This window comes from Ictalurus punctatus, chromosome 5, assembly GCF_001660625.3.
Source record: "Ictalurus punctatus breed USDA103 chromosome 5, Coco_2.0, whole genome shotgun sequence".
Classification (NCBI taxonomy): domain Eukaryota; kingdom Metazoa; phylum Chordata; class Actinopteri; order Siluriformes; family Ictaluridae; genus Ictalurus; species Ictalurus punctatus.
Genome location: NC_030420.2, coordinates 6,752,663 through 6,773,129, shown reverse-complemented (window position 1 = coordinate 6,773,129; position 20,467 = coordinate 6,752,663). Strand labels below are relative to the sequence as shown.

At 38.1% G+C, this 20,467-nt stretch overlaps 1 protein-coding gene across 3 annotated transcripts; it reads right to left on the bottom strand.

The window, feature by feature from the left end:
* Window positions 1-958: 958 nt before the first annotated feature.
* mfn2 (mitofusin 2) lies at window positions 959-19,836 on the bottom strand. 3 transcript variants are annotated; one of them, XM_017468377.3, is made up of 19 exons: window positions 19,728-19,836; window positions 19,473-19,563; window positions 15,747-15,925; window positions 14,445-14,580; window positions 13,011-13,173; window positions 9,966-10,090; window positions 9,661-9,769; window positions 9,262-9,369; window positions 7,627-7,780; window positions 7,358-7,425; window positions 7,141-7,262; window positions 6,668-6,794; window positions 6,146-6,250; window positions 5,817-5,919; window positions 5,266-5,486; window positions 4,944-5,099; window positions 4,628-4,824; window positions 3,178-3,312; window positions 959-3,061 (listed from the first exon to the last, which is right to left on the bottom strand). In XM_017468377.3, exons 3-19 carry the CDS (start codon window positions 15,919-15,921, stop codon window positions 2,992-2,994), a joined length of 2,274 nt encoding a protein of 757 aa, XP_017323866.1. In that variant the 5' UTR covers window positions 15,922-15,925; window positions 19,473-19,563; window positions 19,728-19,836; the 3' UTR covers window positions 959-2,991. The 3 variants fall into 3 exon arrangements, with proteins under 3 accessions (XP_017323866.1, XP_047011420.1, XP_017323865.1); XM_047155464.2 differs by having other exon boundaries at window positions 19,473-19,825; XM_017468376.3 differs by lacking the exons at window positions 19,473-19,563; window positions 19,728-19,836 and adding an exon at window positions 17,650-18,142.
* Between the last annotated feature and the right edge of the window lie 631 nt (window positions 19,837-20,467).

Genomic DNA, 20,467 nt, shown 5'->3' with positions numbered 1-20,467 from the left:
ATGAGAATAGCAAAAATACAGCATCAACCACTAAACACATCACAGATATTTCAATATATATAAAAGTATAAACAGCCACTCCAAATATTTACCTTTGATAGCCTACTTTAAATCCAATGGGTGTTTTTCTTTTCTAATGCTTAAGGTGGAGAAACATCTGGACCATAAGGTGATTGAGCTGGTAATTTAGCTTATGAAGGTTTTTTTTTCTCCCTTTCTACTAATGATAATTAACATGCAAATGAGTTCAGGGACTGGTGAGAGGTTGGTAGTGCTGCTTCATTCATTAAGGCCTTAATTACTGTTTGAATTCTACACTATTAGATATTAATCATGCTACTTTATGTTCTGGGAGAGAGATGCTTATGATAATTTTGAATACCCCCCTCCCCGTGCTTTTACCCAGAATCCCCTACCTTCCTTTGTCCAAGATAAATAGCATCAGTCACTTTATTTTTTTTTTATATTTGAAAGCATTCTTCAACGACAGCACATTATGACAACCTACAAGAGCTAATAATGAATATCCTTTCACCTTCAATGTACAGACACATATCCGCAACATCTTTCGAAACAATTCAGCTTGGGTTTGTTAAATTAATTATGAAGTAGAAGGCATCTCAAACACTTAAATTCAGATTTTAATTAGCTTAGCTTCATTAAGCAGTTTATCTAAGTTCAGCCCTTAATTAAATAGCATATTAAATTATACAGTGCCTTAGGCATTGGTACCAATAGTACCGTAGAGAGATCAATTTTATAAACGCATCTTAACAGTTAGGGTAAACCATAAATGCCATCCTCTGCAGTAATTTCTTTTTCAAATCCAATTTTCACTCTTTCTACTATAATGATTACTATTAACATGTTAATCAAATGATTGACTTTAAGCAAGCAGCATGTATCTGAAGCCTCCAACATTGTAGGGGACATCATTTTAATAATGCACAAGCAAAGCTCAATTTTATGGTTTCGATTTTATTTCGTTTAACATGTGTTGGATATCAGACATCGTGTTACAATAGTCAAAGCATGCACAGCTATACATTACTATTGGCATGGAATCTATAGATCAAATGTACAAAATAACAACAAAGCAGCAAAAGTAAAGTGCACAATCAGTGAAGAATTCTTCAGATCCCTTTCTTAAACACTTGGCACAAACTATAATCCAAACTGCACGGCTATTACACATGACGTGGAAACAGCGATGGACTGGGGATGATCCCCTCCTCTCTCTCTCACACACACACTCTCATTACATGTAAGAGTTGAACATTCCTTAAATATGCCTTTTATATGTAGTAATGTGTTGATATCAATCTCAGTGTAAGACAATATGGCGCAGATATACATCACAAATCCTAGAGGCATTTCATTAATTCAAATGATATTAAATAAGTAGTCCGTAAACCTAAACAGCAATTTTTCCCTCAAGGGAATTTCATGTTTCACTAACAGTCACCACATACTAGAACATTTCATCCTGCATTCTTCATTTCATGTGTTTTTCTTTTAACACAAACCTGATGATTTGATTTAGCTTAGATTAAATAAATAGTGCCACTTCTATACACGCAGCCTTTGAACACTGCAAATATACACCATTTTTGTAGTGTGGTTGCAACAACAAAACCATGTCTCCTGCACAAGCCACAGTGCCAAGACTACATACTGGAATAATTCTCGTTCTGCACCTACGGTCCCGCTTCCCAAACACTGACCTATTTTCGCACCAGTAAAGACGCCAAACCCGGTACCAAAGAAAACTGCTGTAATATAATGGGCTTACTTATACAGATGTAAAAAGGTACGCATAATTCACAGGAAATCTTGCTGTCCATTCAAAAGTCTGTTTATGTGGTGGTTTGGGAAAACCTGCTGGACTTCTGCAATATCTGAATTCTGGCCAAAACTGACGAAAAATTTGATTTGAGCTAAAATCGTGTTTTCTCTGCCTAGAACATAAAACAAGGTTTAAAAAACAACAAAAAAAAATCTCTCAAAAACAGCTTGGTCTTGTCTAGGCTATCTTTCTACAAAGACTTTTTTCACATTGGGTAAGGAGTCGGTCTGTTTAAATATTTTAAAAACCTTGCTAGCGCAGTGTAATTTCCATACATAGTGAACATCATGCTTTGATCAAGTTGTTATTGAGTAGCTATGTGTGACAGCAAAACAGACATAAGCCTCAGCAATTTGGTTTATAAATCAGAATTATGAAGTAAGAACGAAGTATATAAATTTGCTCCCTTTTCATGTTTGAGGTGACATTATAATGCTAGAACTTCATGTCTGGTTGAGATCCAAACTTATTTCGGTTCAAAATTTCACCATGTGAAGAGTTTTCCCAGACTGTCACATTTTCAAGTCACCCAAAGCACATCTACCCTGCTGAACTCTATTAGATATAGCTGGGTTGTGACTGTGAAACATTATTCCCATATTCATTTCATCATGTGAACTCACACAGAGAAGATAAGGATGCATTTGCAATCTACCATTTTCTTTCTTCATGGCATTTTAGCGTACAAAATATCAAGTATCGCTGTAAATCCCACTGGCCACAGCCTAGACAAGACGACGAGTTCGAAAACTTAATGCAAAGAATAAATAATTCATTCACACAAACAAAATCTATTTGCCAAGAGAAAACAAAGGTCTTAAAAAAAAAGTGTTACCTTTCTTTAAGTTCTCTACCTCAGAATCCTCAAAGGCAAGTGTACATGAAATGCCGAAAGAAAACAACAAGTCATTCCAGACTTCTAATCGATTTGGTATTATTATTAAATCCTCCTCTCCTCTTCTGTTCTGTAAAAGCATGGCTAAAAGATCTCATCATTTGTACAAGCAGAATAAATTGACTGAAAGAGGGAGTAATTTGGGGGTGCTCATTTGGGAGCACTCTTTAGGTAGTAGTAGAAGTGAATGATGTTGGTCTTGGTCATGTAGCTAAATAATTAGACTTTATCTTAGACTTTAAGTATTCCTTTATCGGCTCTGATGAAGGTACTGTTGGGTGAACATGTTCAGTTCGCTGTCCAACCAGCCAGCTTTGTTCCTACAGAAAAATTCAAAGACATCATATATAATTAACAATCTCATCAATTTCCCCGACTACATTTCTGCTCAGACATACTTCTGTGCATGGAAGAGGACAAAATCTCAGGGTGTTACCTGAGCAGCTTGGCTTTGCTCTGTAATGTGTCCAGGTGTTCGATCTTGCGGTTCATGTCCTGAATGTCTTCTTCCAGCTGCTGACGTGTCACATCGACCTGCTGGCACAGCTGGTTAAAGGTGCCTGCCAGCTCCCTGGAAGAGACGGACACATACACATTAGCAAAGCACTTGGATAAATGCTTTTGTGGCGCATTGCATCTCTAAAATATCTCATTTTGAACACAACCAGGACACTGGCTGTCATCAAGTTAGTACACAGTAATCCTTCATTGTAGCCATTCAAATGCAATGTAGAGCCTTGCCCACTAGAGGGAGCAATGAAAGAACCCAGAAATTTTCTTTTTATCATTTATTACATCCAAGCTTATAGTACTCATTTACTGGGAAAGCTCTGATGATCTGAGAATTGGAGTCATGGAAGACTCTCACAATCAAAATGAACCAAATAGAGGAGCCATTTTCAGATTTTGGTGAGATTTTGATTGAATAAACAAGAAAGCATACAAAGAATATTAATAGTAAACATGCTTGAATAGATTATTTCCAATATTTGGGCCAAATTTAATTATATAAAGAAGACAAGATGCATCTTATTCCATTTCGATAACTATTAATTATAGCAAATTACTATACTGTAGTAGTCTGAAAGTCTTTTGAGATATTGAGGAACTGGTCAAGACCATGTAAAATAATACAATTTGGCACTATAGTCTTCGATTACAGTAATTTTATGCCTTTTTGACCTCAATGCAAATGTTTCATGGTTTTAAGTAAATTTCCAACATTATTGCATTATTGGAAACACTTCAAAAAGGTACATTAATATGTGGTGGATGATTATTTGTTGAGAAAAATGTATATAAATAAATCCTAGAAAATACTAGAGGTCGACCGATTGATCTGCACCAATAACAGATTGCTGGATCGGTAATCAGCAATAATCCACACCAATGGTTTTTCCGGGTTGCGTCCGGAAGTGGCTGAGAAGGGTCTGCTGTCATTATACAGTACGAGAGCGGCCTCTAGAGGCAAAATAAAAACTATCACTGACTAATTTTGTGTTATTTAAAGTATTTTTTTAAAATTAATTTTGGATGTCTCTATTTTTATTTGATATTTGGAGTGTTACTTTGTTATTATTGTTAGTTAGATTCGATTGTGTTACTTTTTTGTTCGGTTTGGATGCAATTTATTTTATTTTTTGTAATAAAGTTCAGCAGCATTTTATTTTCAGTGTCATGTTTTCATTCAGTATCGATTTTAAAAACTATAGGTTGATTAACGGCAGATCCTGCCCACCTTAGTTATTGGTTTTGTTAAAATCCACTATCGGTCGACCCTCTAGTGTATACATACAATGTTTCCATTCCGTTCAAGACTAAACATTTCCCATAAATCAGCCCCCCCCGCAATTCCATTAAGATTTTCCAGCTTAATTGAAGCTTACTGCTGGACTTGGTGGCTACAGTTGGAGCCGGTGTAGCTGACGATGAGCTGCAGCTTCTCACTGGCATAGTCCACAAACTGCCTCTTGAAGGCTCGTTCTTTCGCTTTAGTGGTCCACGTGAGCCTCTCGTAGACGTAAAGAAGGCCATAGAGCCCCACTGACAGAGCAATAAGCCTCCAACCTACAGCCTTCCAGATCTGACAAACACACACACAAAACATGTGAGTACGGAGGTTGTAAAATTTAGACATATCGTAAAAAAAGGAAAAACAAAAACAACCCACATCTAAATGTTTAGATGAACAACATATCTTACCACTCCTCCTACGACTATGATGCCCATGGATGTTCGGGACGTAAGAGAAGCAAGTCCCGTCACCATAGAGACCATGAGCTCTTCCTGGGTCACAGAGCCCTGTGGGAAGGGGGGCATGGCCGTACCGACAGGAGTGATTGCCAAAGGCCTGGGAACCTCCAGTGACGCAAACACAATTGGCAGTTATTTACATAAAGAGATACATAGCAAATAAAATTTGTCCCCCCCCTCGATCACTTTAGAGTAAAGAAGTCTCACTGGCAATGAAGCTTGGATAACAGCAAACCTAAACACCATCATACAGTGTGAAGCCAGTCAGTACCTGGTCGTTGTAGCCCATAAGGGCACGGCGGGTGTTCTTAGGCCCGAGGAAGCGATTGACCAGCATGGTCCAGCCTAAGGAGAAGTGGAAGCCGATGTCCTCCTGGAAGTCTCTGCACAGCTTGTCACAGTTGAGGTCATAGCAGAGACTGAAGCACTGTCTGGGCACCATCTTATCCACTTGCTCCTTCACTGGGGTGGGCAGCAAGGGCTTCAGGCCATCTGGGGTAAGTACAATGGAGATGTTCGTTTACCAGGCACCGCTGAATTGGTATAAACAGTGTAAGACTTAAGAAAGTAGTCGGTCAATAGTAGTTATCGCCGTTGTGCGTCTGTACCACCATCACCATTACTACCACATGAATTTGAAATTAAACAACTGTCAAATCAGGTTAAAAGGCAGTTTCAGCTTCGCAATGCTAGCATAGCTATGGTTGCAAGTTAGTATACTAAAACCTAAAACTAAGACTATGTTAAACTAAAAACTAAGTATTATTAAAAACCATTATAAACCAATGTTTCACTTTTGAATGCAATACTTGCAATACAGACCTATCATTTCAGTTTGTGTGCTGTTCAGGGCTGCACTGATGGTGTTCGAACACCTGTCAGACATATTCTTGCCCAGACCCTCTTCTATATGCTTGTGAAGCTCCTGCAATCCAAAACCACACAGATTTCAGGTGCAACAAACCCAAGTACCAATCCTCTTTGCTAACACAGGACTAAATATGGGTCAGGAAAGCTGTGTACTTTCCACTCTGATCTGGGAATCAACAATAAACAGTAATGAACAAAAGTGAAAGTAAAAGGAATACACGTGCACATACAGTACAGCATAACAGACGAGGGAAATTCAGTGCTGGAGCTACTGCACTCACGTTCTTGTAGACTTTCAGAACCACTTGCGAGGGATGAAAGTCCATGTGAAAATCGTCTACCAGCACGTGCAGTCTCCTTATCTCCTCTGCCATTGCATTCGACACCTTAAAGACAGCACAATTTTAAAGGATAATCAAAAAATTATCCATATTGTGCTATTAATTCTACAATATTTTTTATTTATTTATTTTTTAAGATGTCATACTTGAAGTAGTAGCATATAAAGCTTGGTAGAATCACTTTGCTTGTTCAAAGCAAGTGAATAATTATTCTCCATTTTCTACCTCCACATTTCATTACTCTCACCACTAGATGGCACACAAACACAAATATCTATGGAGCTGTGCTGATCTCCACAGATATTTGATACAGCAGGGAGGACCTGTGTCAAAATATGCAAAGATAAGCCAAAGCCTAAGGGTGTTTCTACAGTTGGTGTTTCTGGAATCTAGGCATAGTGACTGCTTTTAGAATCGTTCAAACAGGTTGACGCATGGTAATTAAGTGGCGCTTTATGTTACCTGCTTTTCGACCTCCTCTGTGATCTTCTTTATCTTACTCTTGCAGTCCTGAGTGAGCAGGTCCAGTTGCTTATCAATGAACTCCAGCCTATCCTCTCGCTCTTCTTTTGTTTCCATGCAGTGGATCCTGAATCGCCAATCATTACATATTTTACAAGAGGATTCGGATGAATTTTACAGCAAATGCATGTTAACGCATGCGAAGAGGTATTAGTTCGAGCCTCGCCTTCACATATGTACTCAGACCGATACAAACTTGGATACGAGATCAGTTCAATTTCAGATAATCCAAAAAGACTTTTTAAGACCATTTAAAAAAACAAACTACAAATTCCAGACCACAGAAGACACCAGTCACTTTGACTAATTATACTGGATATTTTGAATAGTGGGTTACTTCTGATTTGAGAGCCTGGACTGATTGTGGAATCATATTACTGCTTAAGGGCAATGTGCAGTATTTCATTTCATACCTCTGCTCTTGGGCTGCCACATGCACAGAGTCCATAATTAGTCGTAGGGCTTCTGAGATCTGCTTGGCCCTCACGGTGTGCTGCTCAAACTTTGTCTTCACCGCTGACTGGGAGATGCACTCCTACAACCAGGCAAACCAACAATTTTCAGACAAATAAAGAAATTACCCTTTGAAATGTTATTTTAGAGTGTCACATGCAGACCCTAAGTACCTACTTCAAAACGCCGCTCAAAGTTCTGAAACTCGAACATTCTAGCTTGAAAGCCTTCAGCCAGTGCACCACCTGCAGTGCAGTAAAAAGGAAATGAGGGTCAATAGACTGTTAAACCAATTTTTGCACACCTATTCAACAACTTCACTTATTTGGTAATCCAGATGCCAATTATGTGTTATTTGAGAAGGGTGCTTGGACCCCTAGTGGTCTATATATTGTAGGGGCCCATGAAGCGTCTTGTTTAAGAGATATGTACAAGTTGTGGCTTACCTGCTTCAGGCATGCCCTGGGCCTTCTGCACACGTGCCTGCAGCACCTCTTTAGCAGACACAAAGAAGATTCGGTCGCTGGCCTGCGCTCGGTCCACCACCCCCAGTTCATCTACCAGGAAGCTGGTGCAGCGGTCCATGTGCTGCCGGCGGACCTGAAACACACAACGAGCTTCACTCTCTCATACTTCTCTTTACTTGTGACCAAAATGGGTTAGAAAATGCTGCTATGTAAACCAATAGCATTGTAAAAAGATACATACATTTTTTAGATAATGTTAATATTAGTCACATAGAGAATAATGGCACAAAATGAGCAGTAAAAATCAAGCAAAACCTAACATTTTATATACAGAAAGTAAACAATTCTGTCCAAATATAGACATGAAATCAAGGTCATGCCATGGCCATCCCGTCCCATGACTTGAAACCCATAGAAAACCTGTGTGGTGAACTGAAGAGGAGAGGCCACCAGCATGGAGCTCGAAATTTGAAGGATCTGGAGAGATTCTGTATGGAGGAATGATCTCAGATCCCTTGCCATGTATTCTCCGACATCATCAGGCATTTTAGCAGAAGATTCAGAGCTGTTATCTTGGCAAAGGGAGGTTGCACAAAGTATTGACTAAAAGGGTGCCAATAATTGTTGCACACCAATAATTAAGAGATTTTTTTATTTGATAAACCTGTGTTGTGTTTGCACTTGTTTGATATCCATGAGAGCAGAGTATTTTTGTGATTTTTTTTTTTTAAACAAAAACATCAGAAAAGTTTAACAAAGACAATTTTTCACAGTCTTCTTTGCTCATATTTACCAAGGGTGCCAATATTAGCAGAGGGCACTGTATAATATTAGATTGTTTCCCTCAATAAAGTATAATATTTTGTTTCATTTGTTTAATTGGGCTCTCCTCCTCTACTTTCGGGACTTCTGATGAGATTTTGGGTCAAATTTATGTAGAAATATAGAAAATTCTAAAGGGTTCACAAACTTTCAGACACTACTGTACATATGATATTCAAGATGGTCAATTTTAGATGGGGGGGGGGGGGGGGGGGGGTCTGCAATTGATAATAAAAATAGATCTGACACATGCCCCATTAGGGACAGCTAATAGGGGGCTGAAGTACTAAGAAAGTGGTTGCAGCTTTTTTAAGCTCCTTTTGTTTGCTTGATGCAAAACAAAACACTGAATCAAATGAGAAATTTGCCCAAAAAGTTTGATACAGATGCTTATGGACCAACGTCAGGCCAATATGATACCAATAATGGGCTCATTAATATCTTGGCATTCTTTATTAACCTCACAGTTCTGGTTTCATTTTCAATTCCTAAATCAGCAATCAGTTGTGAGAAAAAAAGAAAAGCTACAAACATAAATCTAGCTGGTGCTTACAATTGAGACATCACTGACCTTTTATTCCACTCTAATAATAAAGATGGAATGAAGCTACACAAGCAACACAGCCATTTTCTAACTCTCTATTATAGTAAATAGTACTTGCTAAGGAAAATTTTTAACAAAGCCCTGGTGTACTATTTAGTAGTTTCTTCTGCCTTTCTGCTCGGTCTCGTCAAGTCAGTTGAATAGAAATGGGGTCACGAGACGTGACCCTATTTCGTTTGCGGTCATACCTCCTCCATGTACTCAGGCTCGTTGGCCGAGGCGTCCCAGCGGTTGTTCAGGATGAAGATGTTAGGGCTCGAGAGTCGCTCATTCACCTTGTGAAAGAATGATTTCTCCTACAAGGGCAATGACAAGGACAAAGAAAGAGAGAATGAGAGTCTTGCTCACTTCTGCCTCATTTTAATGCTTTGTTAAATTCCAAGTTTTAGAGCAAATGAACCGTTTCATCAAAACAAGCCTCGAACGGCTGTTATTCTGTAAGTGTTAAGATGCCAGGCATTCATTGAGCTCCCATGACACTCCCACACAGGGTCAATCAAATGCAAAACGTATTTGCCTGGGCCAGTACTGGTTGGACTACTCTTGTGTCATTGCTTAGTAAGTCATCTGTGGTGATGAAATCTTACTGTCTGCATCAACGTGGACTCTGAATTGGCCACTAGCACAAAAACGTCAGCATCCAGGCAAAACTTGTCGATCCAGCTGTCCAGCTCTGTGGTGACATCTATGCCAGGGCTGGAGAAAGGAGGAGAATACATCATACTCGGCTCTGTGCAGTGTTATACAGTTTAAAAATCACACGAGCACGATGAGTCATGATTTTCTGATACAAGTGTCTGAAGAGGTCAAGACAAATATTATTCAGGTTATACCGTCCAACAAATACATAAAGCTATTTGTACGTGTGTGTGTGTGTGTTTGTTCTGTTCACCTGTCCACCAGTACCAGGTCATCCCGCAGTAAAGCGCACTTAGCTTTAGGCCACATGACACACACCAGACTGCCTGCATCCAGCTCCTGGTCCTGATGGAGGGCATGGGCCAGCTGGTTCACTGTCTGCAAACACACACACACACACACACACACATGAATAAAGGCTACAGGCACAATCCAGTTCTTTTAAACAACACTACTACATTAACATTAATATGATGATGCACAAAGATGCAGTTTTCACTTAAAGTCAAAATTCAGCAGCTTTTAGAATGAATATGTTAGCCTTAAGGTTATCTATAAACTAGTGTCCTCCAAAACAATGACAAAACTCACATTTAGAAGATATATGCCTTCAAAATTTACAGCCTCTCTCTACCACCGATACAGAGCGACAATTTTGATGACATCCTTCTGCACTTCAGCTTCTAATCACATTTTCTGCCCAATCAAATGCTCTCTAGAATCTGAAGAGTCCCGTATACAACATTATAAAAAATCCATGGTACGAACTGTAAAGTACAGCTTAGCCCAGGCTGTGAGGTAAACTAAACACTATTAGTATATTTTAAAAGGGGGAGGGGCCACTTGATATGTCCCACCCTGACTTCCTGTTTCAGTGAAAAATATCAAACATATTGAATAACGCTGTGCATTTCCAGGCACTTCACAGGGACTTTAAAGGCTCTTTGTATTACAGTGCTAAGTATGATACAGTACAGTCAGCTTCATGTTATTTTCTGTGTATTTTTATTCTTAGAGCTGAGCGAATAATTTATTTTAAAAAAAATAATAAAAAATTGAATGCTTCTTTCTACAACTGCTTTATCTTCTTATTATATCCTTCTATGTCTATAGATGACTGCTCAGACACTACACATTACAACTGACCAATAAAATTAAAGCCTGAAGAAGTAAGCTTCAGCATTTCATCGTACACAGTTTGCACATTAAAAAGCTTTGAAGATGACTACCTCGGCTTGTTAGATCCTTACGCTTGTGCAAGAGGCAGCAGACAGACTACAGCTCAGCAGCAGGCCATGTGCGACAGTCTATACAAGCAGCGCATTGAAATGAGAATACACCCCCGACGTCTGGGTAACTCCCAGGAAAACCAGCACAGGCTGCTTGGCAGGAAAGACCTGCAGCGTGTGTTACGTTATAAACACATCCCTTTCTAAGACAACACACTCAAGGCACCGCCAAGACAACACACTCAATTGTGTACAAGTCAAGACGTCAGTTCATTCTGTGTCAACATCTTAATAATTGATCGTTTTAAAATGATCCTAATTAGTCCCAAAAAAAAAGCTTTGGATGCACAGTTTTCAACACACTTTGCAAAGGCAGTAAACGTCTGAGTGAACACCAGAGGAAGTCTACGCAGCTGGCAAAGGCCATGTGAAATATGAAACCTTGTTTTAGACCTCTTCATGACAGACAGCTTTGAAATGCATCTGCATTTAGCATTATTCTGTACGTCATGCAGACAAGCAAAGCAGAAATGCAGTACGTGACCGAAAGGGTGTACGTCTGTGCGTGTACCACGAGAAAGCACGCTACGGTCAGGAGATTGTGGCACATTATGTCTATGCTATGTTTAGATGCTGATAAGTGCTGTGTGATCTTGAGCAACACTTTATTTCAAATTTCTGCACGTAACTCAAATATTTTAATAATCACTGACTGCCTACCTGAATTAAAAAAAAACAAAACAAAATAACCCCTCATATTGTGGAAAAGGCAGCAACGTGCTAATACAGCCATAATAACATTGCACAGATTTTCCTCTCTCATGCCTTTTAGTGTGACATGTGAAGTCATGAGACCGGAGATAAGATCGCAAAAAACGAACGTGTGGCCCTATGACAGCTGGCAGCGTGGACCTCCACACTCACGTAGGACTAATTATAGGTCAACCGGATCAGTCCAGAGCAGACAGATCAGTTCAGTGGTGTCAAAGCCGTAAACTTACATGAGTTCCAAAAAATACAGTTGGTGAACGCAAGAAGGTTTTTCAAAACTACCGACAGACAGTAAGCTTCAACATGAGAGTCCAGTACAAAGAGTTTCATCCAATCATACATAAAGATCAAATACTGTTATTGTCTAATCATGGATTATTAGATACATTTAAAAAAATACTTTAATCTAGGAAATAATGTACAAAACTGGATAATTACTTTGTTGTTCTCTATACTAGGTTGAATAAATGCGGGTTTCGGTAACGGTACTAGTTCTTTATACGGTTTTAACGATATATTCTAAGTAAGGACTAAAACATGACGGGAAGGGCTGTTACAGGAAAATAATCAACAATGAGGTGCTTTGATGCAGACTGGAAGCAGAGTTCCTGTTATGACACCAAAATGGATTATTTTCCACTGATAGCACATCTTGAAGTGTTCTATTCTTTTAGTTAATTAACGAACAGCACATCATTTTTAAAAAAATCTATTTATAGTTACTTTTCCTGTTGTGAAATGTCCATGAAACAAGTTTGTTCATGTTATCACTTCTGTTATAGTAACTATTATCAGTCATTCCCTCACTAGCCTCTCTTTTTTCCCAGTCCTGAATTTAAGACCAAGGAAAAAACAGCTTATGATGTAACCAAACAACCACAAAATCCTCTATTCTGAAGACTTTCCAGGTCCAGTTCCAGCTATACATCTGACTGATGTGCTGATACTGGAGACTCCTTCCATAGATGCTATTTAAACATCACCTTACCATATAAACGATTACATACATCCCTAAATGTGGAGCATCCACCAGGTATTTTGGATTCTCGCAGATGGACTATTTAGGCGTGAGCTGCCTAGCCAAGGACTCAGGCATGATCGGGCAAAGAACAAGACACATTTGCTAAGCTAAGCAATTATGATTCATTCACAAACTATGTGCTTCCTACTGGTGAATGGAGCATGCATTAAACCTAGCTTAGAAATGCTGAAAAAGACTTCTAGGTCCAACACTATAGCTAGACTTCTATTATTACTACATGCATGCACAATAAACATCACCCTGTTCCTTCACTCACTTTAACGCTCTTCTTTTCCTCAGATCCTTCTGTAAGCAGGAATGCATCGTTGCCGTCAGTCCCTTCTACACGCAGGAAGCAGTTGGTGGTGTGGCCAATGCCCGATGGTAAAACTTTGTCCCACAACATGGCGTTGATTACGGAGCTTTTGCCATTGCTTGTCCTGTGTGTATAAAACAAAATCAGGGGTTTTCACACGTGAGCCAAAAACTCCACTACCATCAAGAAGCAAAAAATAAAAATAAACAAAATAAAATTTACTGCCACCCTTGGTAAAAATGGGTAAAAGAGGCACCTGTGTCACCCTATATTTATAGCCCAGAGACATAGCAAGTCCTACACGACCAGTTAAGAGTTCCTAAACTCTAGAGGGTCGTCCGATAGTGGGTTTTATGATACTGATAACTACGTTATCAGATGTTTTCATTCAGCAACAATTTTGAAAACTAACACTCAAGGTAAAATATTGCTGACTTTTATTACAAAAATAAAAACAGTACCTCATGAAAACTTTAATGAAATAAATGTACAAATGTTAATATATTAATTATACATACACACTATTAATAAATATTAAAGTAAACAAAAGATATACATCCAAACTAAACCAAAAAGGAACATGCAAAATATAAAAATAGAGATATCCAAAATGAATTAAAAAAAAAAAACAACAAAACAAAACAAAAAAAATAACTTCAAATAGCACAACAAAATTTGTCAGTGGTAGTTTTTATTTCGCATCTAGACGCCACCCTTGTACTGTCTGTATAATGACAGCAGAACCTTCTCAGCCGCTCCGGCAATGGACGCAACCGGGAAAAATTATCGGTGTGGATTATTGCTGATAACCGAGAGTTCCAGCAACCTGTTATCGGTGAAGATTAATCGGAAAAACTGATCAGTCGGTCAACCTCTACTAAACACACAGGGGAAAAAAATCAAAAGTAAAATATAAATAGAAACATTATTCGGTTATGTTTTTGTTCTAGGGGTAAAAAAAATTACATTGTTTTTTTTCCCTCTTACAGCAAATTTACATAAATTAAAGATTAGGTTTCCCTCATATTTTTTTAATTTACCACAAAAAAATGTTTCTAATATACCCCCGCAATTTCTTTTCTTTTTTAAACATGAGTGCCAGTCATTTTGGAGCTGATTGTACATAGGCTCCTTGGCATGTTGCATATTATTACAACCATGTGCTCTATTTAAACAGTTAGCATGCATACACATTCCAAGCTGCATTATGAAATCTTTGAAAGCAACCACACCCTGAGCAATAAACCATCGTTTGAATGCTCCCAGCATGAGTCTGAGCCTGTGTGCGCCTGAGCCATGTCAAGTAGTTAATGCGGTTGTTAATGAGTCACAGAAAGAGCACAGAAACACTCTGAGCATCTGAACTTGTGTTGGGAACTGGATGTGACGACGTACCTGCCAAAAAACACCACTTTCATGTGTCTACGGGACAGCACCTCGCCAATCCCTGCCACCTTGGACAGGTAACCCCGTACCTCCGCCACCTGCTCCTCTGTAGTGACTGGATCCAGCTCCTCATTGCTGTAGGTCTCTGTTACATGAACACAACACAGCTATGATATCAAACTCCAGAGAAACTCTGACATTATCCCATATCTCTAAGGACAACCAAAAAATATTTGCTTCATGCTGTTATAATTACAGGATGATCAGTGTACCTCTCTTAAAAGTTGTTGTGACTGTCACAACACATCACAATAAAATTAAAGCATAGATATTATGGTTTTGAAACATGCATAATTTTGTTTTAGAGATCTCATACAATAGATTTACATGCATCCAAGGTCAGAAAACACTTTAATGTGCTCATAATTTAAAGTGCAGCATCGCCGCCGCTGCCGCCCCCGGTGTCACAAACGACTCGTTAAATGATCCATTCTAAGGATTCATTCTAAACTCCTCCTTTCAGAGAGCATACTCTGCTCTGATTGGTAAGATGTCCCAGTCTGTTGTGATTGGTCTACCGTGTCAAAAAGGAAATGCCCATAACGTGTTTCAGTTACGTCTGTTCACAGCAGCCAATGAAGATCAGTGACAGGGCTTTTTGTTACAAACCTATGTAGGTTTGTACAGGAAGTAAAGTCAGGAATCACTAACGACTCGTTTCAGCTGTTCAGAATCGGTTCCTTCTTTTGGGAGTCAATCAACCTGTGTCATACGCTTTGATTTTTGAAACTTCGACTTTTTACATTTACAAACAGTTATATAACACACTACATGAAAGGTAATATTTGATATAGATGCACTTTAAGGGTTTGTATTAACTGACTACTTGAAGTCAGCATTTTTACATTTTTGTATTTAAATAAAATACATTATTTATTATATTTTAAAACGAGATGTGTGTAGAAACGTTACTTTGCATGAGATTACAAATTTTCAGTTTCACTACGCAAGTGCATAAGAGAGCTGATTAAGTAAAAAGAGCGTGTAGCCTATTCCTGTTCTGCAATGGCTCTGACTAAGCCCATCTCTCTCATCATGTCCCTCTGGTCATTTTATAACCTTGTAAAAGGTTCTTCATAAAGCCTCACATCCTCGGGAGTGTTAATCGGGACCGGCATCCATCCTGTTATCACTGTGCTTGACATTCCTGGAGCCATATTTACCAACATCGCAAAATAACAGAACTGATCCAGGATCAGATCCTGCAAACCACATCTAACCACGGATTACGGCTCATCTGTGAGCACTTACCTTCCAGAAAGCCCGAGCTCTCTTTGATGTAGGCGCCGAGCTGCTCAAAGATGCCGTTGATTTTCTTCTTGGCGGTGACGAAGTGCTTGAGTGGGGAGGCGTTCACCTCGGCCATGAGTCGCTTGTCCTTTTTGCCGACTGCACTGGTGTTGGGCCGCAGGAAAACCAGAGACATTGCCCTGAAGACACGAGGGAGGGGAAAAAATGGAAAGAGCAAAATACAAATCAAAATACTGTTGTGTGCTGGATTTGAGAAATTATCTGTAAGAGTCAACAGCCTGAAATGAGCTTTAGGTGACTGTAGTTAACATTTAGAAATTAAGCAAGAAATAAAACGTGTAATAAGTAAAGAATACAAGACGTCGGGAAATGCTTCTGACCAATCGGAATCCAAATGAAACTGCACTGTGGTATAAATAAATGTCAAACGCTGGACAAGAATTAGACATAGGTGAAACATCTCATTAAGATCCCAGTTCAACCCCTCTAATCTTATTTTTGGGGTTATAGTTGGGATATGGAATGAGTTAACCCATTTTTAGCGTTAAAGGATTTTTAAAAGCTGATCACATGACACAGAGCAGGGTTATATAAAAATTTTTAAAAATAAAAGTAAACGCATAATACACATCAGAATAACCACGGTAAATAGAAAATCAGTGGACTGTCCACACTTGCATGTTTGCTTACAGCCTGTAAATGTTTGTAGAAAGCGGAGTGTGTGAAATTCTGCATGCATCCAAAACAGTGCAAACAATGTCCGGTTGAAGTCGTTCCTATTGTATCTATTGGAAGGACACAGTTCCAGATGGACTTTGTTTGCTTGCTTGTCATGTTCAAATGATGTGGCTGCAATGGACTTAGCTTCTTTATAAAATTTTATTTTATTTATTTTTTTTTAAATAATGCAGCCATATCCAAAACAAGATAAGACATCCAATTTCCTAATTTGTGTGTGTAAGCATGTTGACTAATCTCATTTGGTGAATCACAATACGCTTGACTCAATAATTAATTTGTTTGCATGTATTTAAAAAAAAAATAAACAAGGTCAGAACACTTTGATGAGCCTGAGGCAAGTCACTGACCCCTGAACTATTTTGTAATCAAATCCTGAGCTCTTACAGGCCTAACTGGACATTTTGGTCATGCCTTTTTTTAAAAAAAAATTCTTGCTGGTATGTTCACGTTGAAACAGACACATTAAAGACACACTTGTATCAAAGGGTAGACTTCCGCTTGTTAAAACAGGCTTAATCTCAGGCATTAGCCGGATATACTGTATTCAAGTCAGGCTAGGTGATATATCGATATAGTATCAGTATCATGACGTAAGATTACATGATACACTTTTCTGAGATATCGTTGGTATGGTGATGGTATGAACGGATGCCGACGTAATTAAAAACAAAATAAACAAACAAACTAAAAAAAACTTAATTGTCTTTGTAGGCATTAAACAAAAGTATCTTCAAACTCAGTTTAATGTTTTTATTTTATTTTATTTAGTTTACTACTGTTTTGCACACAGTTTGTTAGCTCAATCATATATCGTGATACACCGTATGATATGATATTTGTCATATCGCCCAGCCCTATCCTACATACAAGTCATTATTGAACACGGCAGTGCGTCAGGAGAATTTCAAAGGAGCACAAATAACACTAGAAACTACACATGCAATATATATATATATATATATATATATATATATATATATATATATATATATATATATATATATATATATATATATATAATAAGTAAATACATTAGTGATTTGTGTTCTAGGACAGGTTAATAACAGAACGTCGCTCTTCATCCTATACATTTTTTAAAAAGAAATAAACAATACTAATGCTATAATAATAAAATGGGTGTGAATATTTATCATAGCCTTACCTTGGAGTAGTACAACAATCTTGCGATAAGAAATGTGTCCAGGAGCATTAAATAAATATCGCCGGTGCTTTAGCGGTGGACCAGAGGTGACCTTTCACCCAGTTACCAGAGTTACACAAGCGCGCGCCGGGTCAACCATGATCACAATGAGAAAGACTAGCTTTAAAACAACCACTTCTAAATCTTTACAAAACACCGTTTGCTGATGTGAGAAAATCGACTCTAGTATCAACCCTGTGTGATTCAGCAGGCAGCAGAAGTCCAATGTCAATGTCACACAACACAAGTCACTGCTCTCTATTCCGATCCGTTCAAAGCTGAAATCTGCGCGTTAATCCGCCATCACGACTCTTAACATCTAACATTCCTCTGTAAAGCCGTGCTCTTTGTGTATTTAAAGTTGCCTCATGTCTTCACCGCATGCCGCACAAGCAGGGGTTACACCTCTATTCGGTCTACTCTTTCACTTCCGCAATTTTACTGCGAGGCAGACTACACTAGCGTCTGATTGGCTGCGTTGTCTGTATGAAAGCCCCGCCAACAAAGCCCGCCCCTCTCTCATGTGTGATCTACGCACGTGAACGAGTTTGACTCCTGGCTGTGATTCAGGGTCAACTTTATTATTATGATTGTATTAAACACTAGAGTAGAGGAAATCAACTAGCATACACGCTGCTATAGTTATTAGTTCATTATCAAAGTTGCAAGTCAAGATTGGCAAGTCACATCAATAAAACAGGGTTTAAGAGAAATCTCATACACCTAGAAAGAGTGTAACCTTGAATCTGACTGCATTAATATATATATATATATATATATATATATATATATATATATATATATATATATATATATATATATATATATATATATAAAAAACAGGATCAGTGCTTAGAGTGTTTTTGTTTTCATCCATCCATCTTCTACCGCTTACTCCTTTTCAGGGTCACAGGGAACCTGGAGCCTATCCCAGGGAGCATCGGGCACAAGCCGGGGTACACCCTGGACAGGGTGCCAATCCATCGCAGGGCACAATCACATACACACTTACACACCCATTCATACGTTTTTTTTTTTTTTAATAAATTTATTACATTTACATGGTATGGTAATAAACAATGAACATGGTATTACTGTGCTTGACTGACCAGCCAGCTCGCCTGACCTGAACCCCATAGAGAATCTATGAAAGACACCAGACCCAACAATAACAGACGAGCTGAAGGCCGCTATCAAAGCAACCTGGGCTTCCATAACGCCTCAGCAGTGCCACAGGCTGATTGCCTCCATGCCACACCGCGTTCATGCAGTAATTCGAGCAAAAGCAGCCCCGACCAAGTATTGAGTAAATAAATTAACATACTTTTCAGAAGATTGACATTTCTGTATTATAAATTCTTTATTCTAATATTTTGAGATACTGGATGTTTGATTTCCATGAGCTGTAAGCCATAATCATGATTAAAAAAATAATAATAAAAAAGGCTTGAAATATTTCACTTTATGTGTAATGAATCTAGAATATATGAAATTATCAGAAAAAAAACTTTAAAAATATTGTAATTTTATTTTTTATTTTTTTTAGATAAACCTGTAAATTACCTAGCTAGTTAATTAAGAAACAGTTAATACACCAATTTAACAATCTGAGCCACCAGCGTGTGTCCTTGGTTGGCATCGGTAAAATTATTGAAAGCGATTTTCATCAAGACCATTAACATTAATCATTATTACAGATTACAGAGCTCTGCTCCAAAACCAATACATAACTAACGTTAGAAAATCAGTATTATGAAAGTAGACGGTTAAGATGAACAACTTACCAAGGAAGAAGTGACTATGAGAAGTCTTCAGGCATGTTGGTCCAAGAAAACGAATATTTCCTCTTCCAATAGTCTCTTAACAGGGTCTCTGCTGTGTTTACAAACAACAAGGGCAGAAAACCGTGACCAACGCTTCTGTGGCAAATAGTGAAAGCAAGATTAACATTAGCAAGCTAAGCTAGTAAGATTGCAGCAGGTCAATACGATAAGTAAAACAGTGAACAGACGATGTGGAAATACAACAGCTATTGTTACCAAACATAAACGTCCTTGCTACTTTGGAAAAATAAACTCAGTAAGTAGCTCGTTTACACAAAATTAACAATTGTCCAATTACTGGTCAGCATTAGCATTGCCTACTTTTCTCTGGCGACAATTTATGACATCATCAGAACGCGCCATTGTTTTTTTTTTTGTACGATAATAGTACTATAATATCTTAATAAAAAATGATATATAAAATAAACGAGCAAACATAGAAGACCACACAACTTTTAAATAAAATTCAAACACTTAAATAATCGAATGACAAAGTTTCTTGTTTTTCTAAAAGCGTAAAGTTAATGCTGATGTATAATTCCATATATCAGTGGATACAAAATATATACAGATCTGTCTGAAAGTCTTAAGCACCCTATTTTTTTTAAAATACAAATTTTGTCTTAGATGTTTATTTTATGACTTGATTTATTGAGTCGGTATATTACTTTTTCAATAATTAATTCAATGTTACAGGTGGAAAAAAACGTTTGTATGTCAGTAAAGAAAGTAACATATTACATAATAGACCCATTTTAAAAAATTTTAATGAAGGCTGTCAGGAATTACCTGCTAAAAAAAAGAAGAAGAAGCAAACGCTAAAGTCAAAGTCTTCAGAAGAACTGTGGCAGATTCCCCAATATGCTCAGACTAGCAAAACTAGCAATTCCCTTAAAAATCAAAGGGTTCTCACAAGAAATAGTGATGTCCGATTTCCAGGTACTCGTGGTTCACTG

What these genes read in the sequence shown, in the direction of transcription:
- mfn2 (XM_017468377.3), bottom strand. Translation starts at nt 15,921, where the DNA reads ATGTCTCTGGTTTTCCTGCGGCCCAACACCAGTGCAGTCGGCAAAAAG. An exon ending in CAGAGGAGGTCGAAAAGCAG is followed by an intron (nt 6,251 to 6,667) that starts GTAACATAAAGC and finishes GCTGTCTTTAAG; the next exon opens with GTGTCGAATGCAATGGCAGA. An exon ending in TTATGGGCTACAACGACCAG is followed by an intron (nt 5,100 to 5,265) that starts GTACTGACTGGC and finishes GCGTCACTGGAG; the next exon opens with GTTCCCAGGCCTTTGGCAAT.